Source organism: Salvelinus alpinus, chromosome 29, assembly GCF_045679555.1.
Source record: "Salvelinus alpinus chromosome 29, SLU_Salpinus.1, whole genome shotgun sequence".
NCBI lineage: Eukaryota > Metazoa > Chordata > Actinopteri > Salmoniformes > Salmonidae > Salvelinus > Salvelinus alpinus.
The window spans coordinates 43,008,950-43,034,471 of NC_092114.1; the positions used below are offsets into that span (position 1 = coordinate 43,008,950).

Below are 25,522 nucleotides of genomic sequence, written 5' to 3' on the forward strand. Positions count from 1 at the left end.
AAGCGTTGGCAGTAGCGCTATAGGTTCGAGGGTGTGTCCAAAATATTTTAGCTATTTTTACAACCACAATTATTTCTACATTTATTTCACCTTTATTTAACCAGGTAGGCTAGTTGAGAACAAGTTCTCATTTGCAACTGCGACCTGGCCAAGATAAAGCAAAGCAGTGTGACACAGACAACAACACAGAGTTACACATGGAATAAAGAATAAACAAGCCAATAACACAATAAACAAGTCAATGACACAGTAGGGGAAAAAGTCTATATACAGTGTGTGCAAAAGGCATGAGGAGGTAGGCAATAAATAGGCCATAGGAGCGAATAATTACAATTTAGCAGATTAACACTGGAGTGACAAATGAGCAGATGATGATGTGCAAGTAGAGATGCTGGTGTGCAAAAGAGCAGAAAAGTAAATAAAAACAGTATGGGGATGAGGTAGGTAGATTGGGTGGGCTATTTACAGATGGACTATGTACATTATCTGCGCAGTTGCTGGCGGTGGCTCGAAAGGGCTGAGATTTGATGAATAAATAAATTGTGGGTGTGTTGAGGCTTTACCCCCTCACTGGCCAATCAGAACATGCTCCATGGCTAAATATGTGGTTGCTTCAAGTTGTGTATATACAGTCTTGTATATATTAGCTTGGGATCAACTCAAATTCCAATGTTAGTCCACTATAGTTTGTTAAACAGCTTACAGAAACAAAATAACTAAATGTAGACCTATCCCATCTTTGCTAAACTTGAACCTGTTTGCAGTCCGCATTGTTCTAAGTAATTGGATGGCTTCAATAGCGTTCGCACTGATATAGGGGCTAGGCCTACTGTAAATTGCATTATGGCTGAGCATGGACATGGCAAATGTTGTCAATAAGCAAGATTAAATTCACACCGAAAAATTATAATAAGTTTGTTTTAATAAAATGAAACAAAAAGCAAGCAATCTGTTTGAATTTTTTTCAACAACAATAAATGCATGTAAAATGTCAAATGTAATGTATCATACAATCAACATCATAAAAGAACAACAACACATTGCTGTTGAACCAGACGTCGCTATAGTAGTCCTAGGGTAAGGGTAGTCTGTGGAGAGCTTGGATAAAAAAAGAAAAAATGAAATGGAAAAAAAGCAATTGTTACATGAAAATAAGTTCTAAATACGAGGTTCACCGGTATTCACCGAGGATCTCATCTCTCTTTTCACGATGGGCACGGACACATGGAGCCTATATCATGGAGGGAGTCTTACGCACGTCCAAAGCATGGCTAAAATAACGTAGGCCTGCCTACAATGCATAGATAAAAAGGGAACGTCAGCTCACTGTTTTACTCCTCTCAGACTTGATACAGTATTTTAATAAAGCTAGGGTGATTAGGATTTATTTCCAAGCGGTCTCACGAGCCAAACCCTTTATCAACGGTCTTGCCTAGCCTACTTGATTACATTGGGCAGGACAAAAAGAAAACAGCCTTTATTGAGAGGGGAGGCTATGCTTGGTTTTTAATCAAATAAAATGAAATGGGGGAAAAAACATGAATGTTTTATGTTTCTAAATACCAAGTATACAGGTGCCAAATCACATCTTGTGACATACCGTAACCAACTGCGTTACCATTAAAACCAGCTTTTGATTGGTCTTAAATATCCCTACCAGTGCCGCCTGAAATTAGTACTTTGGGTCATGTTTTTAAGGGCACGCCTAAAATATTTTCACTCCTCCCATCTGTGTAAGCATGCTGTGTAAGCATGCTGATGTTAGACAGGTAAATTGCCAAACCTGGCGTTAAGGCGGGAAAATGCCAGTCCGCCAGTTTTTACATGGCGAAATTGCAAACTAACGTGCGTATGACACTAGTGCCTCCTTAGCGCCAGCTGAAAATAGAGCTCTGGTCCAATATCCATGATTGATCAGCCAAAAGCAGAGCTTGAAGTGGACTTAAATATATGCCGGTACTCATCCAGAGAGACACTGCACTGCAAGTTGTTCGGCAGTAACATATAATCAAAAAAAGTTGCGTTCTATTCTATTTGGAGTGCTGTTTATACTAAGGTGCCGGAACGCCGCCGCAATATTTTAAGGCCACATTCTATAAAAGGTGCAGGAACTCTAGCTGTACAAATGTGAGGTGCGAGAAATCAGTTCCAATATGTTCCTGGTCAAGTCAAGCACTGGCCAAAAGACTGTGTCCAGGCTACAACTAAATCCTGGTTAGGTAGCTTAACTTAGCCTCCTGGCCTCTCCCATGGGCTTAAACAGGTGTCTACATGTTGGGGTCCTCACACAGACTACACCCAGGCTTCTGGTCGGCCTGCTGTTCCAGCTGTAAGGTGACTGAATGAAAGTTGTAGTTGGAGAAGCAGGTTTGGGTCATCTCCCTTAGGACTGGCTGGGCATCCACTATGTCATCTGTGGAGGGAAAGGAAATGCAACTGTGATGACACTGACCAACTGACACTTTCGCAAGTCACTACGGTCCGATCAAGTCAAGGCACACACATATAGTGGAAACAGCGGTGGCATTTCCACAGAATGTTTCATTCTCGGATGCATGACAAGCAAAAAACAATGTGTCATGGATACAATAAAGCCATCATCATCACTACATATGGGAGTTGTAACATAACAGTAGATTACTGACAGCCTGGTCCAGCTACACTCACCTATAGCCACGTGTGCTGACAGCACCGTCTGGTTCATAGTCAGGGCCCAGATATGGAGGCTATGGACAGACTTCACCCCCTTCACTGCCAGCAGCCGGTCCCTCACCTCACCGTGCTTCACTCCAGCTGGGGTACCTGGGGAGAAATAAGAGAGGGAGAGAGGGATGGAAAGGGGGAGAGAGAGAGAGAGCTTTGGATTTCATTAACACGCAAACGCACACAAACAGAGAGGAGGGACTGGGCACAAAACATGGGCATCTTGGGCAACTTTTGTGATCATGAAAGTTTTAGACATGTTGCAATCGTCAACTGTTGCACAAATCATATCCTCGTGGCTGCCATCCCTAGAAATCATTCCTAGTCTACAATAAGACGTCTACTTTGACATAGTCCCGAAACAGGGACGATAGAGAAAACTCCCTGTATTACCTTCCATGAGGACAAGCAGGATGTCTCTCAGAATGGTGACGGTGGTTCCCAGGACAAACATGGAAAACAGGAACGTACAGATAGGGTCAGCTATCTTATACTCAGGCTGTGGGAAACAAAGAGAACGAGAGAGTAAGGACCGTAAACATTATATTGTCATTACATGCTCTATTTTCCATCCAATATATTTCACTTTAGTTAAAAGACATACTTGTGGTAGAACAAACAGGGGACATCTCTATCTCACGTTAGAAACACATGAACGTTTGTGCTTGTACAGCATCACAAAAGGGATCATTCTATTGAGAATTGCCTGCTAGCAATATCCGTTTAAAAAATACATCAATCTCTAGTTTTGGAGTTACCTTTGAGAACATGACGCAGTAGATTTCAGTGCCTACGGAGGTGCATGCTCAGCACATGAAGATTTTGAGAGATTATCACACACAGGAAGGAAGAGGGGGAAGAGTCTAAAAGTCACACTGGGCTTACTGTGAAATGAACAGTAAACTACTGTAACAGAGCGGTCCATTGTGTACTGCAATGATACTTGATTAATTTGTCGAGAGTGTCATTTTTGCAGCCTCGGCATGGGGGCACAAGCCAATAAATCCCAAAGTGGATAAAGTCAACAATTTATAATACAGTAAATCGGCGCTAACTAGAAGTTGGATGCATCTTCCATCAATTACTGATTGATTCTTTCAATTATTTAAATCCCATTGTGTTTTGCTGAGAGTTTTCAATAGTATTTATGTACAATTTATGCAAATTCAAAAAGACTTTAACTTAAATATGAAATTAGACTAATAACCTAATGTTGTCGGGGCTCTATTTGGGCCACTCCTTCAGTATCAGTGACAAACTGTATGATTCATTCTAACGCATTGAGTATTCAGCTATCTAAATGACCAGATCAAAAGGACATCTTACGAAAGCCAGGAAGAGTGTGTCAACACGAACATCCACCTCATCCTTATCTAACATGCCCATTTTGCATCAGTCCTAATCTTCTCACCCCATCGCCCTCTCCACCCCAGTTGACCACTACCTCCCCCATCACCCCAGTTGACCACTACCTCCCCCATCACCCCAGTTGACCACTCCCTCCCCATCACCCCATTTGACCACTACCTCCCACATGACCCCAGTTGACCACTCCCTCCCCATCACCCCAGTTGACCACTACCTCCCACATGACCCCAGTTGACTACTACCTCCCACATGACCCCAGTTGACCACTACCTCCCCCATCACCCCAGTTGACCACTCCCTCCGACATGACTCCAGTTGACCACTACCTCCCACATGACCCCAGTTGACTACTACCTCCCACATGACCCCAGTTGACCACTACCTCCCCCATCACCCCAGTTGACCACTACCTCCCACATGACCCCAGTTGACTACTACCTCCCACATGACCCCAGTTGACCACTACCTCCCCCATCACCCCAGTTGACCACTACCTCCCACATGACCCCAGTTGACTACTACCTCCCACATGACCCCAGTTGACCACTACCTCCCCCATCACCCCAGTTGACCACTACCTCCCCCATCACCCCAGTTGACCACTCCCTCCCACATGACTACTACCTCCCCCATCACCCCAGTTGATCACTACCTCCCACATGACCCCAGTTGACCACTACCTCCCCCATGACCCTAGTTGACTACTACCTCCCACATGACCCCAGTTGACCACTACCTCCCACATGACTCCAGTTGACTACTACCTCCCACATGACCCCAGTTGATCACTACCTCCCACATGACCCCAGTTGACCACTACCTCCCACATGACCCTAGTTGACCACTACCTCCCCCATCACCCCAGTTGATCACTACCTCCCACATGACCCCAGTTGACCACTACCTCCCACATGACCCTAGTTGACCACTACCTCCCCAATCACCCCAGTTGACCACTACCTCCCACATGACTCCAGTTGACTACTACCTCCCACATGACTCCAGTTGACTACTACCTCCCACATGACTCCAGTTGACTACTACCTCCCACATGACCCCAGTTGACCACTACCTCCCACATGACCCCAGTTGACCACTACCTCCCCCATCACCCCAGTTGACCACTACCTCCCACATGACCCCAGTTGACTACTACCTCCCACATGACCCCAGTTGACCACTACCTCCCCCATCACCCCAGTTGACCACTACCTCCCCCATCACCCCAGTTGACCACTCCCTCCCACATGACTACTACCTCCCCCATCACCCCAGTTGATCACTACCTCCCACATGACCCCAGTTGACCACTACCTCCCCCATGACCCTAGTTGACTACTACCTCCCACATGACCCCAGTTGACCACTACCTCCCACATGACTCCAGTTGACTACTACCTCCCACATGACCCCAGTTGATCACTACCTCCCACATGACCCCAGTTGACCACTACCTCCCACATGACCCTAGTTGACCACTACCTCCCCCATCACCCCAGTTGATCACTACCTCCCACATGACCCTAGTTGACCACTACCTCCCCCATCACCCCAGTTGACCACTACCTCCCACATGACTCCAGTTGACTACTACCTCCCACATGACTCCAGTTGACTACTACCTCCCACATGACTCCAGTTGACTACTACCTCCCACATGACCCCAGTTGACCACTACCTCCCACACGACTCCAGTTGACCACTACCTCCCACATGACCCCAGTTGATCACTACCTCCCACATGACCCCAGTTGACCACTACCTCCCACATGACCCCAGTTGACTACTACCTCCCACATGACCCCAGTTGACCACTACCTCCCCCATCACCCCAGTTGACCACTACCTCCCACATGACCCCAGTTGACTACTACCTCCCACATGACCCCAGTTGACCACTACCTCCCCCATCACCCCAGTTGACCACTACCTCCCACATGACCCCAGTTGACTACTACCTCCCACATGACCCCAGTTGACCACTACCTCCCCCATCACCCCAGTTGACCACTACCTCCCCCATCACCCCAGTTGACCACTCCCTCCCACATGACTACTACCTCCCCCATCACCCCAGTTGATCACTACCTCCCACATGACCCCAGTTGACCACTACCTCCCCCATGACCCTAGTTGACTACTACCTCCCACATGACCCCAGTTGACCACTACCTCCCACATGACTCCAGTTGACTACTACCTCCCACATGACCCCAGTTGATCACTACCTCCCACATGACCCCAGTTGACCACTACCTCCCACATGACCCTAGTTGACCACTACCTCCCCCATCACCCCAGTTGATCACTACCTCCCACATGACCCCAGTTGACCACTACCTCCCACATGACCCTAGTTGACCACTACCTCCCCCATCACCCCAGTTGAACACTACCTCCCACATGACTCCAGTTGACTACTACCTCCCACATGACTCCAGTTGACTACTACCTCCCACATGACTCCAGTTGACTACTACCTCCCACATGACCCCAGTTGACCACTACCTCCCACATGACCCCAGTTGACCACTACCTCCCCCATCACCCCAGTTGACCACTACCTCCCACATGACCCCAGTTGACTACTACCTCCCACATGACCCCAGTTGACCACTACCTCCCCCATCACCCCAGTTGACCACTACCTCCCCCATCACCCCAGTTGACCACTCCCTCCCACATGACTACTACCTCCCCCATCACCCCAGTTGATCACTACCTCCCACATGACCCCAGTTGACCACTACCTCCCCCATGACCCTAGTTGACTACTACCTCCCACATGACCCCAGTTGACCACTACCTCCCACATGACTCCAGTTGACTACTACCTCCCACATGACCCCAGTTGATCACTACCTCCCACATGACCCCAGTTGACCACTACCTCCCACATGACCCTAGTTGACCACTACCTCCCCCATCACCCCAGTTGATCACTACCTCCCACATGACCCCAGTTGACCACTACCTCCCACATGACCCTAGTTGACCACTACCTCCCCCATCACCCCAGTTGACCACTACCTCCCACATGACTCCAGTTGACTACTACCTCCCACATGACTCCAGTTGACTACTACCTCCCACATGACTCCAGTTGACTACTACCTCCCACATGACCCCAGTTGACCACTACCTCCCACATGACCCCAGTTGACCACTACCTCCCCCATCACCCCAGTTGACCACTACCTCCCACATGACCCCAGTTGACTACTACCTCCCACATGACCCCAGTTGACCACTACCTCCCCCATCACCCCAGTTGACCACTACCTCCCCCATCACCCCAGTTGACCACTCCCTCCCACATGACTACTACCTCCCCCATCACCCCAGTTGATCACTACCTCCCACATGACCCCAGTTGACCACTACCTCCCCCATGACCCTAGTTGACTACTACCTCCCACATGACCCCAGTTGACCACTACCTCCCACATGACCCCAGTTGACCACTACCTCCCACATGACCCCAGTTGACCACTACCTCCCCCATCACCCCAGTTGACCACTACCTCCCACATGACCCCAGTTGACTACTACCTCCCACATGACCCCAGTTGACCACTACCTCCCCCATCACCCCAGTTGACCACTACCTCCCCCATCACCCCAGTTGACCACTCCCTCCCACATGACTACTACCTCCCCCATCACCCCAGTTGATCACTACCTCCCACATGACCCCAGTTGACCACTACCTCCCCCATGACCCTAGTTGACCACTACCTCCCACATGACACTAGTTGACCACTACCTCCCCCATCACCCCAGTTGATCACTACCTCCCACATGACCCAAGTTGACCACTACCTCCCACATGACCCTAGTTGACCACTACCTCCCCCATCACCCCAGTTGACCACTACCTCCCACATGACTCCAGTTGACTACTACCTCCCACATGACTCCAGTTGACTACTACCTCCCACATGACTCCAGTTGACTACTACCTCCCACATGACCCCAGTTGACCACTACCTCCCACACGACTCCAGTTGACCACTACCTCCCACATGACCCCAGTTGATCACTACCTCCCACATGACCCCAGTTGACCACTACCTCCCACATGACCCCAGTTGACTACTACCTCCCACATGACCCCAGTTGACCACTACCTCCCCCATCACCCCAGTTGACCACTACCTCCCACATGACCCCAGTTGACTACTACCTCCCACATGACCCCAGTTGACCACTACCTCCCCCATCACCCCAGTTGACCACTACCTCCCACATGACCCCAGTTGACTACTACCTCCCACATGACCCCAGTTGACCACTACCTCCCCCATCACCCCAGTTGACCACTACCTCCCCCATCACCCCAGTTGACCACTCCCTCCCACATGACTACTACCTCCCCCATCACCCCAGTTGATCACTACCTCCCACATGACCCCAGTTGACCACTACCTCCCCCATGACCCTAGTTGACTACTACCTCCCACATGACCCCAGTTGACCACTACCTCCCACATGACTCCAGTTGACTACTACCTCCCACATGACCCCAGTTGATCACTACCTCCCACATGACCCCAGTTGACCACTACCTCCCACATGACCCTAGTTGACCACTACCTCCCCCATCACCCCAGTTGATCACTACCTCCCACATGACCCCAGTTGACCACTACCTCCCACATGACCCTAGTTGACCACTACCTCCCCCATCACCCCAGTTGACCACTACCTCCCACATGACTCCAGTTGACTACTACCTCCCACATGACTCCAGTTGACTACTACCTCCCACATGACTCCAGTTGACTACTACCTCCCACATGACTCCAGTTGACTACTACCTCCCACATGACCCCAGTTGACCACTACCTCCCACATGACCCCAGTTGACCACTACCTCCCCCATCACCCCAGTTGACCACTACCTCCCACATGACCCCAGTTGACTACTACCTCCCACATGACCCCAGTTGACCACTACCTCCCCCATCACCCCAGTTGACCACTACCTCCCCCATCACCCCAGTTGACCACTCCCTCCCACATGACTACTACCTCCCCCATCACCCCAGTTGATCACTACCTCCCACATGACCCCAGTTGACCACTACCTCCCCCATGACCCTAGTTGACTACTACCTCCCACATGACCCCAGTTGACCACTACCTCCCACATGACTCCAGTTGACTACTACCTCCCACATGACCCCAGTTGATCACTACCTCCCACATGACCCCAGTTGACCACTACCTCCCACATGACCCTAGTTGACCACTACCTCCCCCATCACCCCAGTTGATCACTACCTCCCACATGACCCTAGTTGACCACTACCTCCCCCATCACCCCAGTTGACCACTACCTCCCACATGACTCCAGTTGACTACTACCTCCCACATGACTCCAGTTGACTACTACCTCCCACATGACTCCAGTTGACTACTAATTCCCACATGACCCCAGTTGACCACTACCTCCCACACGACTCCAGTTGACCACTACCTCCCACATGACCCCAGTTGACCACTACCTCCCACATGACTCCAGTTGACTACTACCTCCCACATGACCCCAGTTGACCACTACCTCCCACATGACTCCAGTTGACTACTACCTCCCCCGTCACTCCAGTTGACCACTACCTCCCACATGACCCCAGTTGACCACTACCTCCCACATGACTCCAGTTGATCTCTACCTCCCACATGACCCCAGTTGACCACTACCTCCCACATGACTCCAGTTGACTACTACCTCCCCCGTCACTCCAGTTGACCACTACCTCCCACATGACCCCAGTTGACCACTACCTCCCACATGACTCCAGTTGATCACTACCTCCCACATGACCCCAGTTGACCACTACCTCCCACATGACTCCAGTTGACTACTACCTCCCCCGTCACTCCAGTTGACCACTACCTCCCACATGACCCCAGTTGACCACTACCTCCCACATGACCCCAGTTGACCACTACCTCCCACATGACTCCAGTTGACCACTACCTCCCACATGACTCCAGTTGACCACTACCTCCCACATGACCCCAGTTGACCACTACCTCCCACATGACTCCAGTTGACCACTACCTCCCACATGACTCCAGTTGACCACTACCTCCCACATGACTCCAGTTGACCACTACCTCCCACATGACCCCAGTTGACCACTAACTCCCACATGACCCCAGTTGACCACTACCTCCCACATGACCCCAGTTGACCACTACCTCCCCCATCACCCCAGTTGACCACTACCTCCCACATGACCCCAGTTGACTACTACCTCCCACATGACCCCAGTTGACCACTACCTCCCCCATCACCCCAGTTGACCACTACCTCCCCCATCACCCCAGTTGACCACTCCCTCCCACATGACTACTACCTCCCCCATCACCCCAGTTGATCACTACCTCCCACATGACCCCAGTTGACCACTACCTCCCCCATGACCCTAGTTGACTACTACCTGCCACATGACCCCAGTTGACCACTACCTCCCACATGACTCCAGTTGACTACTACCTCCCACATGACCCCAGTTGATCACTACCTCCCACATGACCCCAGTTGACCACTACCTCCCACATGACCCTAGTTGACCACTACCTCCCCCATCACCCCAGTTGATCACTACCTCCCACATGACCCCAGTTGACCACTACCTCCCACATGACCCTAGTTGACCACTACCTCCCCCATCACCCCAGTTGACCACTACCTCCCACATGACTCCAGTTGACTACTACCTCCCACATGACTCCAGTTGACTACTACCTCCCACATGACTCCAGTTGACTACTACCTCCCACATGACCCCAGTTGACCACTACCTCCCACACGACTCCAGTTGACCACTACCTCCCACATGACCCCAGTTGACCACTACCTCCCACATGACTCCAGTTGACTACTACCTCCCACATGACCCCAGTTGACCACTACCTCCCACATGACTCCAGTTGACTACTACCTCCCCCGTCACTCCAGTTGACCACTACCTCCCACATGACCCCAGTTGACCACTACCTCCCACATGACTCCAGTTGATCACTACCTCCCACATGACCCCAGTTGACCACTACCTCCCACATGACTCCAGTTGACTACTACCTCCCCCGTCACTCCAGTTGACCACTACCTCCCACATGACCCCAGTTGACCACTACCTCCCACATGACTCCAGTTGATCACTACCTCCCACATGACCCCAGTTGACCACTACCTCCCACATGACTCCAGTTGACTACTATCTCCCCCGTCACTCCAGTTGACCACTACCTCCCACATGACCCCAGTTGACCACTACCTCCCACATGACCCCAGTTGACCACTACCTCCCACATGACTCCAGTTGACCACTACCTCCCACATGACTCCAGTTGACCACTACCTCCCACATGACCCCAGTTGACCACTACCTCCCACATGACTCCAGTTGACCACTACCTCCCACATGACTCCAGTTGACCACTACCTCCCACATGACCCCAGTTGACCACTACCTCCCACATGACCCCAGTTGACCACTACCTCCCACATGACCCCAGTTGACCACTACCTCCCCCATGACCCCAGTTGACCACTACCTCCCACATGACCCCAGTTGACCACTACCTCCCACATGACCCCAGTTGACCACTACCTCCCACATGACCCCAGTTGACCACTACCTCCCACATGACCCCAGTTGACCACTACCTCCCACATGACCCCAGTTGACCACTAGTTATATGCATCTTCCATCAATTACTGATTGATTCTTTCAATTATTTAAATCCCATTGTGTTTTGCTGAGAGTTTTCAATAGTATTTATGTACAATTTATGCAAATTCAAAAAGACTAACTTAATCTATGAAATTAGACTAATAACCTAATGTTGTCGGGGCTCTATTTGGGCCACTCTTTCAGTATCAGTGACAAACTGTATGATTCATTCTAACGCATTGAGTATTCAGCTATCTAAATGACCAGATCAAAAGGACATCTTACGAAAGCCAGGAAGAGTGTGTCAACACGAACATCCACCTCATCCTTATCTAACATGCCCATTTTGCCTCAGTCCTAATCTTCTCACCCCATCGCCCTCTCCACCCCAGTTGACCACTACCTCCCCCATCACCCCAGTTGACCACTACCTCCCACATGACGCTAGTTGACCACTACCTCCCCCATCACCCCAGTTGACCACTACCTCCCACATGACCCCAGTTGACTACTACCTCCCACATGACTCCAGTTGACCACTACCTCCCCCATCACCCCAGTTGACCACTACCTCCCCCATCACCTCAGTTGACCACTACCTCCCACATGACCCCAGTTGACTACTACCTCCCACATGACCCCAGTTGACCACTACCTCCCCCATCACCCCAGTTGACCACTACCTCCCCCATCACCCCAGTTGATCACTACCTCCCACATGACCCCAGTTGACCACTACCTCCCCCATCACCCCAGTTGACCACTACCTCCCCCATCACCCCAGTTGACCACTCCCTCCCACATGACCACTACCTCCCCCATCACCCCAGTTGACCACTACCTCCCACATCACCCCAGTTGACCACTACCTCCCCCATCACCCCAGTTGACCACTACCTCCCACATGACTCCAGTTGACTACTACCTCCCCCATCACCCGAGTTGACCACTACCTCCCACATGACTCCAGTTGACTACTACCTCCCACATGACCCCAGTTGACCACTACCTCCCACATGACTCCAGTTGACTACTACCTCCCACATGACTCCAGTTGACTACTACCTCCCACATGACTCCAGTTGACCACTACCTCCCACATGACCACTACCTCCCACATGACTCCAGTTGACCACTACCTCCCACATGACTCCAGTTGACTACTACCTCCCACATGACTCCAGTTGACTACTACCTCCCACATGACCCCAGTTGACCACTACCTCCCACATGACCACTACCTCCCCCATCACCCCAGTTGACCACTACCTCCCCCATCACCCCAGTTGACCACTACCTCCCCCATCACCCCAGTTGACCACTACCTCCCCCATCACCCCAGTTGACCACTACCTCCCCCGTCACCCCAGTTGATCACCATCTCCAACGTCACCCCAGTTGATCACCATCTCCAACGTCACCCCAGTTGATCACCATCTCCAACGTCACCCCAGTTGACCACTGACCTTGAAGAAGATGATGATGGCGCTGACCAGCACGCTGATGCTCTGGAGCAGGTCTCCCACGACATGCACGAAGGCGGCGCGCACGCTGGCGTTGGCCTGAGGTCGTGACCCCGCCGACTTCTGCTGCTGACCGTCCACCCCATTGTGCTGCTCCACGTCGCCATTTCCATGGGAATGGTTTTCTTGGTTACCGTTACTGTGCGAGTGGCTGCTCTTGTGGCTGTGCCCATGCCCATTGCCCGCCGCGTGGCTGTGCCCATGGTTGCTCTTGTCGTTAGTGCTGTGGCTGTGGCCGTGCCCACTGCTGAGGCCCCCGTGGCTGTGCCCATGCCCAGACTGGTGCAGGGTGAAAGCCATACTGCCCACGGGACATTCAGAAAGACATAACATATTAAAAGCCTTGTTATTAGGCATTATAAATGCTCATATATGCTTACAACAAGTGATGAAGCATTATACATGGATGCTTCCTGCTGTCGAATATGTCTGTAGGCTGTTTACGTGACAATACCTGTATATCTACAGTACTTGCTACTGTTGAGTAACACTGCTCTACAGACTATCAGTAACATTTCAACTAACTATCTACTAACCATACCCCGAGCTCTAACCCTAATGTTAACCCTTGCCCTTATTCTAAACCTAACCCTAACAGTAACCTTAGCAAGCAGTTGCTTATTAACAGACAGTTTGTTGATAGTATGACCATCTGTAGAGCATCTACAGATGGAAAATCTAAACTGTCCAAATAAAGTGTGACCTACTGTGGTTTCATTTTTCACTTGTGAGTCACCAATATCTAGCCCTAACGGGGAACCATTAAACACACAGAAATACTACTTACGGGGACTAAAGCCCGCGGAAATCCACATCACTTTCTCAGCTTGTCTGTCATCAGTAGTCGTCAATTGTAAACACTACATTAGTCATGGTCACAGCAGACTATGTCCATTCCAAAGATGAAGTCCAATTCATGAATGGAATTGAAATGAATTTAAAATTCAATTAAAATGAAATGACATTTTTCAATTCAGATATTGTGAACTTCAATTCAGGAAGTGAATTTCAGCTCAGCCACTGAACTGAAAAGGAAGTGACCCCAGCCCTGTTGATCGTGACGGCCCAACGAATGGGCTGCGTTTGGCGTCGGTGGACACTCACATGATGTTTGCCAGCACAGCGCAGCCTGAAGTAATGAGCATGATGGTCCCCTCGATCTCATAATTATCGCTGATGAGGCGCTGCACAGCCAGGTAAACCAGCACACCTGTCACCAGCCAGATGGTCACCACCGAGAGGAGAGCACCCAAGATCTCTAGAGGATAGAGGGAGAGGACACACACAGGAGAGGAGAGAAAGAGAACACGTGAGGTTTTAATCAGAGACCATAATGATAGAAATGTGATGGACGGATATATTACAGTAAAGAGCTGCAGAAAAACCCATTTGATCTTGCCAGCAGTGCCAGACGTACCACATAGTGAGAGCCAAGAGGAAATGTATCCAATAGGAGACACAGGTAGCCTAGTTTTACAAAACTCTAGTTGAAAAGTGAACCATTGTCCTATGCACAAATATTCACCTGAATGGGAATCGATGCATCTCATGGTATCTGATTTTTTAAAGTATCTACTCAGGTTCCTATTGTAAAGGCCATGATACATAAATCACAATGCTAAAATGCTATTCTATAAACACATTAAATTACTCCACTTCAACTTTATTGTTCCAGAAAGACTATAAAGCACACACATCAAGTGGCTCATGAGATTGGGGTACAACATGTATTGATTATTGATGAAGATGGCAGTGATGATGAGGGTGAGCATTTTATGATCATGATGATCATGATTAAGATGAAGGCGATGATGATGATGACGACGACGATAAAGACAAATAATGACAACGATGATGACGATGATGCTGATGATCTCACCTGCACGATGCCAGCCGTAGCTGAGTGTGCGCGTGGCGGGTCTGGACGAGAGCCACAGAGACACCAGGCTGATGATGAAGCTGGCGAAGTCTACTAGCAGGTGGGCGGCGTCAGTCATCACCGCCAGACTCCCCGCAAAGTAACCACCTACAGGCAGAGCGCGAGAGAGGAGTGAGAGAGAGCGCGAGAGAGCGAGGAGTATGTCACTAGCGACTAACCAACTAACTGACTGACTGTTGACTGCCTGAGGGAGACACATAGACTCACTGACTAACTAATTGACAGGCCAATAGTCATGTATCATTTGACCCCTCACCCAGGATCTCTCCGATCATGAAGACCAGGCAGACAGCCGAGACCACGTAGAGCCTCTTCCTGGCCAACTGCTTCTCCCGCTCCCTGTCCTCTGTAGCTTGGCTGTTGTCATGGCAATGCTTGATGTTGCTGTCCTTCTCCTTCTGCATTATCTCATCTGTGGACACACTGTGGGGGGGGGGGGACAGGAAAAGAAGACAACAGGCATATGGGTTATCCAAAAAGGAGGAGGAGAGGGGGATGAAAAGGGGAATTGGCGGGAAGACAAGAGAGATGGACGTCGTGAAATTCGTCCAAGAGGGAGGAGGAGAAGGGGGGACAGAACGCAGAGACTGAGGTAGAGCCTGTAAGAATGGCTCTCCCTCTCGTGTTGTGCCCAGAAAGATCAGACAAGCGAGATGGATGTCATGAAAGTCGTCCAAGAATTAGGAGGAGGAGGAGGGTGAATGGAAAGAAGAAAGAAAGACTGAGGCTGAGCAGAGTTTGTATGAAAGGATGGCTCTCTCGTGTTGTGCCCGCCTTATGTGTGCCGTTACTTGTTGCACTCAACTGCGCATTCGGGCACTTCCACAGCCCAAAATGAATTCTCAGTATCGGCGCTCAGGCAGTGGCAAAGAAATACGCCCTACAATTCTACACATTTTGCCACTGGGGCAAAGAGAAACATATGCAGTTTTATAGCTAATCTCATGCTATTCTACACATTTTGCCATGAGGCTGAGAGAAAATGTTACCGTTTTAAAGCTAATTTCCTGCTATTCCACACATTGCCATGAGGCAGAGCGGAAAAAACGCCCGTTTGTTCATTAACAGTGTAGTGTTAGGTGTTTTCTTTCTCAAAATGGAAATTATGTTAATGACATTATGTTAATGACATTGTCTGTGATGTTAATTACATTGTATGTATTACGCATGACATACTTATCTTTTAGTAATATGTTTCTGTCTGTAGTATTTTTAAGTTAGTGAGCATCGTTAAAACTGTAATAATGTTGTAATGTAATAACTGTCATAAAGTGTTTTTACTGTCATAAGCCATAAAGTCAACTGTTTCCAACACCCCAGGGCGAATACTACCCAAATAGAGTCACCAAATACGGTCACGAAATACAGTCAGTAGCATATACAGTCCACCTCCATTTCAGAGCCTGTTTGGTACATGAAAGGACACCCCTCAGAAAAACCAGGTTGGTAGGGGGCCTTATAAGCTCCAATGTCGACAATTTACATTATCTGGGTTATATCCATAACTAGAGGCCTTATGAAAGACATAAATTGGTACATTGGGGTCATTGGGGACTTTTATTTTGCTTAATCCATGTACTACTGATAGTGGTGTAACCGTAGTTGATCCGTGATCCGTATGGATCACCCCCCCACACGGTTCGGCACGCACGTGAACCGTGAATCAATTGCAAAGTTTAACCATCATAGTGTGAAATACAGTTTTACTGACGCTGTTACTTTTAAAAGTAATAATTCCCTAAATCTCGATGCAGAGTCGCAGTGAAAAGATAAAGACAAGGCAGATGCGTGCTGTGTTTTACTCTGAAGCCTGAAGGTTGATTTTATTCTTTTTTTAAAGCAGTTGTGTGCACTGTTCAGATGAACGGAGCATGTTGAATCCCAACGAATCAATCCCGGATGCTCGCGTTGCAAAAAGCAAAGAAGAAAAAAGCGCAGTGACAGCCATGGCTAGCGGAGGAGCTGAAGAACTGGAAAAGCCTCCCGCTTCATTTAAGTCTCGTGTATGGAAGCATTTTGGCTTCCCTGTCAAATATGATGACGGAAGAAGGGTGGTGGACAACACCGTTACGGTGTGTAGGCATAGTGCCACAAGAAAGCCGTATGATCATGGAAATACATTGAGCGTGGCCACGCATTTAAAGCGCCATCACCCTGGTGTGTCAGTGACGGGAGCCAACTCAGCCAAGAGACAACAACTTCTCACCGCGGCATTTAAGCCCTTTGCTACAGAATCAGACCGGGCTGAAGCCATCACCAAATCTATTGGAATGTTTATCGCTGCAGACATGAGGCCATACTCTGTTGTGGAAAACAAAGGGTTTAAAAATATGGTGAAAGTGCTTGAGCCACGCTAGGAAATCCCCTGGCGCACCCACTTCAGTATGAAGATCGTGCCAGATCTTTATGAACAGGATCAAAATTGTCAACGAATTATCCAAGGCATCCTCTGTTGCCCTCATCACAGACGGGTGGACCTCCAGGGCAACGGAAAGCTACGTGACTGTGACTGCTCACTACACCACAGAGGAGTGAGAGATGCGAAGTCCGGTGCTACAGACATGCCCCCTCTATGAGAGTCTCACAGGCACAAATCTGAAGCAGGTACTGCTCGGGGCAGTAGCAGAGTGGAAGCTAGAGAGGCCCAATATCAATATCCCAATCACCACAGATAATGCCAACAACCAAGTAAAGTGATAGAAGATGGACTGGGGCCACAGATAGCTTGCTTTGCACGTGTGATCAATTTAGCATCCTAAATAAGAATCTCAGTGAACCAGATGGATCGCCTCCTTGGGAGGATCAGGAAGGTGGTTTCCTTTTTTCCCCTGAATCACAACAGCCGCTCACGTGCTTAAGACCAAGCAAGAAATGCTCCAACTACCGACCCACATGCTCATACACGATGTCACAACAAGATGGACCTCCACTTATGACATGTTGGAGCTCCATCTTGCGCAGCAGACAGCTGTATAACTCTGCACTGACAGACAAGACCCTGGAAAAAATATAAAGACATCGTCACCTTGTCTGATGAAGACGTGAAAGTGGCAGAGGAGGTCCTCCAGGTGCTCAAACCTCTCAAAACAGTTACAACCCTATTGAGCACTGAACCTGTCTGTGTCCATGATCCTACCTCTGAAAACAAGGATTCTACAATCCATGGCCCCAAGTGAGGAAGACAGCACCATCAGTAGAGATGTCAAGGCTGCCATTAGAGAGGACCTGAACCCCAGATACCCCTCTAATGTACAGGACTACCTTCATAGATCTACTGCACTGGATCCAAGTTTCAAGTCCCTGTCTCACCTAGACCCTGCCCTACACCGGAGGACATAGAGTGATCTCACCACTGAGACTGTGGCCACTGAAGAGGTAAAAAAAAAGAGTGAATTACTTAAATAATAAATATAGTGCAGTCTAATCTTAGTCTATGCTATTGCTATTAGAATCATCCATTTTTGATTTGGAATAATAATGTATTTTCTTAAATGTTATTGCCACAATTATAGTTCTATGAAATATGAAAATAAATAATTAGTTAGTTTAATAGATCGTTATTTTTTTCTGCAGGGTCAAGCCACAGAGCCGACAGGGGGCAGACTCAGAGGCATCTCCTCCACAAAATCATTTGTCCATGAAGGAGCTTTTCGGGGACAAAAGTTTGCCAACACCATCAAAGAGGAGGTGGCATTCTACAAGGCAGCATGCGGCATTCCAGTGGATGGTGATCCACTGGCATGGTGGAAAAGCAATGAGTGTGAATACCCTCACATTGGCATGATGGCAAGATGCTACTTGGCTGTGCCTGGCACTTCAGTTCCTAGCGAGAAGGTGTTCTCCATGGCAGGGGACCTAGTGACTGCAAAGAGGTCTACCCTCTCCCCAGACAATGTAGACATCCTCATCTTTTTGGAAAATAATTTGAAGTTATAAGCTTAGGTCTGCTTTGCTTTCTTTCTTAATTTTTTTTATTTTTATGATGTGGACACAGGCTATTTTTTTATTCACTATTGTTCAAAGGCAGAAGGTATCATGCCTCTTATTGCACTTTAATTTAACAATTGAGTATTGAATATTTGATTTTAATATTTTATTTAAACATTGAAAAGATCCTTGCTTTAAGTGTTCTTTAAGTAATAAAAATGGAAAGCAAAGTTATATTTGTCTCCCTTTTTTTTGTTGCTAATCTGATAAATGATCCGATCCGCAACTCAAAAACGTGATCCGATCCGCACCGTGAGTTTTGTGATCCGTTGCACCACTAACTACTGAACACTGAACTAGTTGCATCTGTTAGGCTAACTGACTTTGTTCAACCTTGTAGCTCCTGGACTATCCTTCCTTTAAATCCCCCACCCAGAGACCAGGTCATGGATGTGATGGGAGAGTAGTGAACTATGGTACATGTAGTTCAACTAGTAATTGAAATACATTTTGCAGTAGCTTGGCAGTAGTTGAACTTAATTCAAATCTTGGTAGTGTTTTAAGTAGTAAAGGACTTATTTTCAATGTAGCAGTCTAGCTAACTACCCGAACTAGACAACTTTTTTTTTGCTAAAATATGCAAAAAAATATGTGTGAAGTAGGTAAGAATTTCCTTTCTTTTTCGGCAACAGACCTGGCCAATTTTCACTTGAAACATAGTTTTTGTGTTTAATAGGCCAAATTACACATTCTGTTAACATCTGACTCCCGATTAATCTGTTTTTGACAATTTTAGTCTATGACATTTCAGATTTAGATATGATAATTTATCACAAATTAGTTTGTATGTGGTGAACTACCTTTTCAAAGTTACTTTAGCAACCAGCAGTAGAAACCATTTTTAAAAAGCTTATTCCTCGCCCCTGATATGGTAAAAAGCTGAGGGTTGAGGCTGGAGAAATGTAAACACTCTCAAATTCAGGACTGACCATCAATGATTTCAAAATTATAGCTTTAACCATGATTTGAGGCTATGTAGTGTTTGTTTACATTTACTTTCTTTACAAACATTGGAGTAAAAACAAGCTTATATATTGGATTATGATGGGGTATGACAGTTGATTAGGCATTTATAAATTATATTCTTCAAGAATCAACACTGTGGGAGTGATAACGCCAGATTTGGTGTGGATGCTATTAATTAACTAAAGATGCCGTGCACTCTAAGCATGACAATTAGCCCTAAATTAAGTTTAACATCGCAGGAGCGTGCACTGACTGCTGAACTCCTGTCATCCTTAGTGCAGCGCAATTGCAAACCTAAAATTGGAACCCGTGCGCAAAAAGTTTTTTACGCATGACTGGAGCAAGGGTAATAGGCTATTTTAGATTATCAAAATACGACGTTTTATTCTATAAATGAACAATAGCAATTCAAATAATATGTCAACGAAACTCACCATGGGCGCTCAACACCCTCCTCGTTCACCATTGACATCATCCAAACGTTATTTTCCAACGTCACAAGTATCAAGAGAGGGGGATTCTCGTGTTCTCGACCCTCCAATTTTGTTCACCACTAAAGCTAGCACAGAACTAGACCCGTGTGTAAAATTTTGGAGAATATAAATCAGCCAGCCTAGCAGGAGCCCAGGCTGAGTTTGAGTACAGAGAACGCCTAAAAAATGTGAAGTCAAGGCTGTCTGCTGTATATTATTAAAACATTATTAAAACAAACTGTCAAAATAAATGTGACTGCGTATGAAATGTGATAACTAGGACTAATCGTTCATTAGCACAATAAAATAATAATATCGTCCTATTCATGTGGATATGCTTCAAGTGAAAGAAACATCAACTCATCATCAAGTTGTTTTCAGATATCATAAATGTAAATGACAACATTGAAAACAGCATAACACTTTCAGACAATAAATAAACGGGGTACTTTACCTTCCCATGGTGATGCTATACATGGTGCCTTTCTCGGTGACCAGTTGAGTTTTCTCTGAATCGTTTCTGAACATGATTTCGTGCTTCAGGGATGACAGTAAACAAAATAAAACTAGTTACACTATTAACCCCCAGCCAATATATCTAGACGGAGAAATTAAAACAGAAGACAAAATAAAAATGCACTCAAAAATATATATATGGACTAATGTAAACTATATATTTCCAGCGTTACCATCATCTAAATATATATCCTCTCACAAAAGAGGGTAAGTTCCACGCATCGTTGTTTGAGTGACTATGCAAGCAGTGTTAGTATTTGAAGCCTTGTGACCACGCACCGTGTGCAAATTTAGCCGCTTGCAGCACCTTTGGGCAAAAGTTTTTTATTCAAGGAGAGGGTGGGAATTTTAATAAGAGAGCTTCTGTTTCGAAAAAGTAATATTCCTTAAAATAAGGTTTGCTTCTAATCTTAGGAATGTAGGCTGCCCAAATTGAACATGAAGGAAAATATGGATTATTTTATTGCAACCAAATAATCAGCTTTCGCATTTAGCCTCCCGAGTTGCACAGCGTTCTAAGGCACTGGGTTCGATCCCAGGCTGTGTTGACCCGGGTTTGATCCCAGGCTGTGTTGACCCGGGTTCGATCCCAGGCTGTGTTGACCCGGGTTCGATCCCAGGCTGTGTTGACCCGGGTTCGATGCCAGGCTGTGTTGCAGCCGGCCGCCACCGGGAAACCTATGAGTCATCCGGGTTAGGGGACGGTTTGGCCAGCGGGATGTCCTTGTCCCATAGCGCTCTAGCGACTCCTTGTGGCGGGCCGGGCGCATGCACGCTGACTGCGGTCGCCAGTTGTATATTGTTTCCTCCGACACATTGGTGTGGCTGGTTAAGGGAGCAGTGCGGCTTGGCAGAGACATGTTTCAGGGGACGTATGGCTCTTGACCTTTGCCTCTCCCGAGTCCGTACAGTAGTTGCAGCAATAGGACAAGACTGTAATGACCAATTGGATATCATGAAATTAGGGAGAAAAAAGGGGTAAAAAGTACAAAACAAAAACAATACTCACCCTCCATTTGGCAAGTCTGACCATAATTATCTCTATCCCCCTGATTCCTGCTTACAAGCAAAAACTCAAACAGGAAGTACCAGTGACGCACTCAATACGGAAGTGGTCCGATTAAGCGGATGCTAAGTCACAGGAGCGTTTCGCTAGCACAGACTGGAATATGTTCCCAGACTCATCCGATAACATTGAGGAGTTTACCACATCAGTCACTGGCTTCATTAATAAGTGCATCAACGACATCGTCCTCACAGTGACCGTACGTACATATCCCAACCAGAAGCCATGGATTACAGGCAACTGCAATAAACTAAAGGCTAGAGTTACCGCTTTCAAAGAGCAAGACACTATTCCGGACACTTATAAGATAAACGTCAAAACGTCAATACAAGACTAAGATTGAATCTTACTAAGCCGGCTCTGAAGCTTGTCAGATGTGGCAGGGCTTGCAAACTATCACGGATTACAAAGGGAAACCAGCCGCAAGCTGCCCAGTGACGCAGGTCTACCAGGCAAGATAAATTCCTTCTATGCTCACTTCGAGGCAAGCAACACTGAACCATGCAACAGCACCAGCTGTTCCGGCCAACTGTGTGATCTCGCTCTCCGTAGCTGATGTGAGTAAGACCTTTAAACAAGTTAACATTCACAAGGCAGCGGGGCCAGACGCATTACCAGGATGCGTACATAGAGTATGCACTGACAAGCTAGCAAATGTCCTCACTGACATTTTCCAACCACCAAGACACTTCCGAGAGCTGGCTGCCCGGCCAAACTGACCAATTGGGGGAGAAGGGCCTTGGTCAGGGAGGTGACCAAGAACCCGATGGTCGCTCTGACAGAGCTACAGTTCCTCTGTGGAGATGGGAGAATCTTTCATAATGACAACCATCTCTGCAGCACTCCACCAATCAGGCCTTTGTGGTAGAGTGGCCAGATGGAAGCCACTCCTCTGTAAAAGGCACATGACCGCCCGCTTGAAGTTTGCCAAAGGGCTCAGACCATGAGAAACAAGATTCTCTGGTCTGATGACACCAAGATTGAACTCTTTGGCCTGAATGCCAAGCTTCACATCTGGAAGAAACCTGGCACCGTCCCTATGGTGAAGCATGGTGGTCGCAGCATCATGCTGTGTCATTTCAGCAGCAGGGACTGGTAGCCTTGTCAGGAATGAACGACAGATGAACGAAGCAAAGTACAGAAAGATCCTTAATGAAAACCTTCTGTAGAGCAATCAGGACCTCAGACCGGGGGGGAGAAGGGTCACCTTCCAACAGGACAACGACCCTAAGCACACAGCCAAGACAACGCAGGAGTGGCTTTGGGACAAGTAAAGGGTTCTGAATACTTTCCGAATGCACTGTATTCCTTGTGTTATTATTTTTCTATTATTTCCCAAAAATTCTCTCTGCCCGTAAGCATGCCACTGTTGTTTGCGAAGCATATGACAAATAAAATTTGATTTGAAATATTACAGTCAAAATGGTCATCTGAGTGCTGCTTACCTTTTTATGTGGAAATTGTCAAATTCAAATGTATAAATTGATTGAGTGAAAACTGTTAGCGATCTAACCATAGAGATGAATGTGTTTGCGGCTAAGCTAGGCTAGCCAATATAATAACTTTTGACAAAATGCCGCCTGCTAATCTTCTGTAATAGCACCTCTAAGATAATATTGTGATTTCTTTCGGTATTTGTTTCAATTGTCCATTGTTGATATAGTCCCAAAACTTTTTGCATGTCAGCAATCAAGTTTTCAAGATATGTAACTTTCAAAATACAGAAATTTGGCCCCTATGATGTGTTTTGTATCATATGATACAAAACGCAGCATCATATGATGCAAAATACATCATACGGGACAGATTTCTCCTACATATGGCAACCACTTATCGGATTCCGGGTCACGGAGGAGAGGAGGATGGAGGAGTCGAGGAGAGGACAGATTTCTGCCCAATGGAGAATTTCCCCATGGTTAGGGTTGAACCGGGATGTGGACATGAACCTGGGGTTAGGGTTGCACAGGGATGTGGACATGAGGTTAGGGTGAGGGATAGTGTTAGAGTTAGGGTTAGGGTTGAACTGGGTCGCGGACACGAAGCTAGGGTTGAGATTACTGCTGTAAGTACAGTGTAATAATAATGAGTCATTACAAACAAGAAAGTATGACATAAGCTTATAGATTATTTTCAAAGTATCTGTATATACTGTAGGATCTGAAATGATTGACACCCTTGATAAAGATGAGCAATAATGACTGTATGAAATAAATAAATCAAATAATGAGCTATATAGTATGCAAAAGAAAACATTGGGAAATTATACTATTTTATACTAATGCAATTGCTCAGAGAAAGAGATTCTGTTTAACAATTACAAAACAAATTCTTAAAACGGTAGGGGTGAAACTTATTGACACCCTTCAAGATTCTCATCAATAACTTAGTCAAACGTTTAGTATTTTGGTCCCATATTCCTAGCAGGCAATGACTACATGAACCGTGTGACTCTACAAACTTGTTGGATGATTTGCAGTTCATTTAGCTTGTGTTTAAGATTATTTTGTGCCTTAAGAAATGAACGGTAAATACAGTATTGTGCCATTCTGGAGACACTTCTATTGTAAATAAGAATAGAATATGTTTTCAAACACTTTACTGTGGATGCTACCATGATTACAGATCATTCTTAATTAATTAATAAGTAATGATGAGTGAGAAAGTTACAGGGTCAAAGGGGGTCAAATATCATACTCTCAAGACATGCTAACCTACCCTGTTATTGGTAATGTATGATATAGAAAGCCTTTATTAATTTAAGTTAGTTTAATGAAGTCGGACCAGAACTGTTCTTTTCCGGCGTGTAAAGCAAGAAATGACCAAAAGGTGGTGATAAGACTCTTCAGCACTCTCACCAAGCCAGCATTCTGCTGTCTGCAGCAGGACTCTGCTCCTCAGGATCCTGGTAATTTCTGTCAGAGCAGCTGGAGAACCGGGGCGTCTTCTTAACAGTTCACTAGATCTTGTTCACCAGTGCAGGACCACAGCTTTAGTTTAATCAAACAGGATCCCTTATATCCTGTAAAACTGTAGGCTATCACGTTAAACTGTATTTGTTCTGTAAGAGTCCAGAACAGAGTTAAGCAACAAATGATGTTGGCAACTCATGTGGCCTAACACATTCCACTCATTTGAGGGCATGGGGGTGGGTTTCAATGTGGTTCAGTGACTTGCAAAAGCTTAGTTCCTCATATTACGTAATATGTAACTGGTTATCTCACATTCACATTGCAGTGACATTAGTACAACATCTACCATCCTTATCAAGAGGTTGTTGCCTCTTGGTGTAA

The 25,522-nt window shown here is 47.1% G+C and overlaps 1 protein-coding gene across 3 annotated transcripts; it reads right to left on the reverse strand.

Annotated features, from left to right (window-relative positions):
- Window positions 1–904: 904 nt before the first annotated feature.
- LOC139558762 (proton-coupled zinc antiporter SLC30A2-like) lies at window positions 905–25,279 on the reverse strand. Of its 3 annotated transcripts, XM_071374176.1 has the most exons (9): window positions 25,088–25,278; window positions 21,105–21,187; window positions 15,481–15,647; window positions 15,165–15,311; window positions 14,390–14,543; window positions 13,229–13,586; window positions 3,097–3,202; window positions 2,668–2,802; window positions 905–2,413 (listed from the first exon to the last, which is right to left on the reverse strand). In XM_071374176.1, the coding sequence occupies exons 2-9, from the start codon at window positions 21,176–21,178 to the stop codon at window positions 2,268–2,270; spliced, it is 1,287 nt and encodes a 428-aa protein (XP_071230277.1). In that variant the 5' UTR covers window positions 21,179–21,187; window positions 25,088–25,278; the 3' UTR covers window positions 905–2,267. The 3 variants fall into 3 exon arrangements, with proteins under 3 accessions (XP_071230277.1, XP_071230279.1, XP_071230278.1); XM_071374178.1 differs by lacking the exon at window positions 21,105–21,187 and having other exon boundaries at window positions 25,088–25,279; XM_071374177.1 differs by lacking the exons at window positions 21,105–21,187; window positions 25,088–25,278 and adding an exon at window positions 20,612–20,741.
- Window positions 25,280–25,522: the final 243 nt, after the last annotated feature.

Excerpts from the sequence above, each read along its gene's own strand:
- LOC139558762 (XM_071374176.1), bottom strand. The coding sequence starts at position 21,178 with ATGTTCAGAAACGATTCAGAGAAAACTCAACTGGTCACCGAGAAAGGC. Across the intron at positions 15,312-15,480 it reads CATGATCGGAGAGATCCTGG|GTGGTTACTTTGCGGGGAGT; the intron begins GTGAGGGGTCAA and ends CTCTGCCTGTAG. Across the intron at positions 2,414-2,667 it reads GTCAGCACACGTGGCTATAG|ATGACATAGTGGATGCCCAG; the intron begins GTGAGTGTAGCT and ends TTCCCTCCACAG.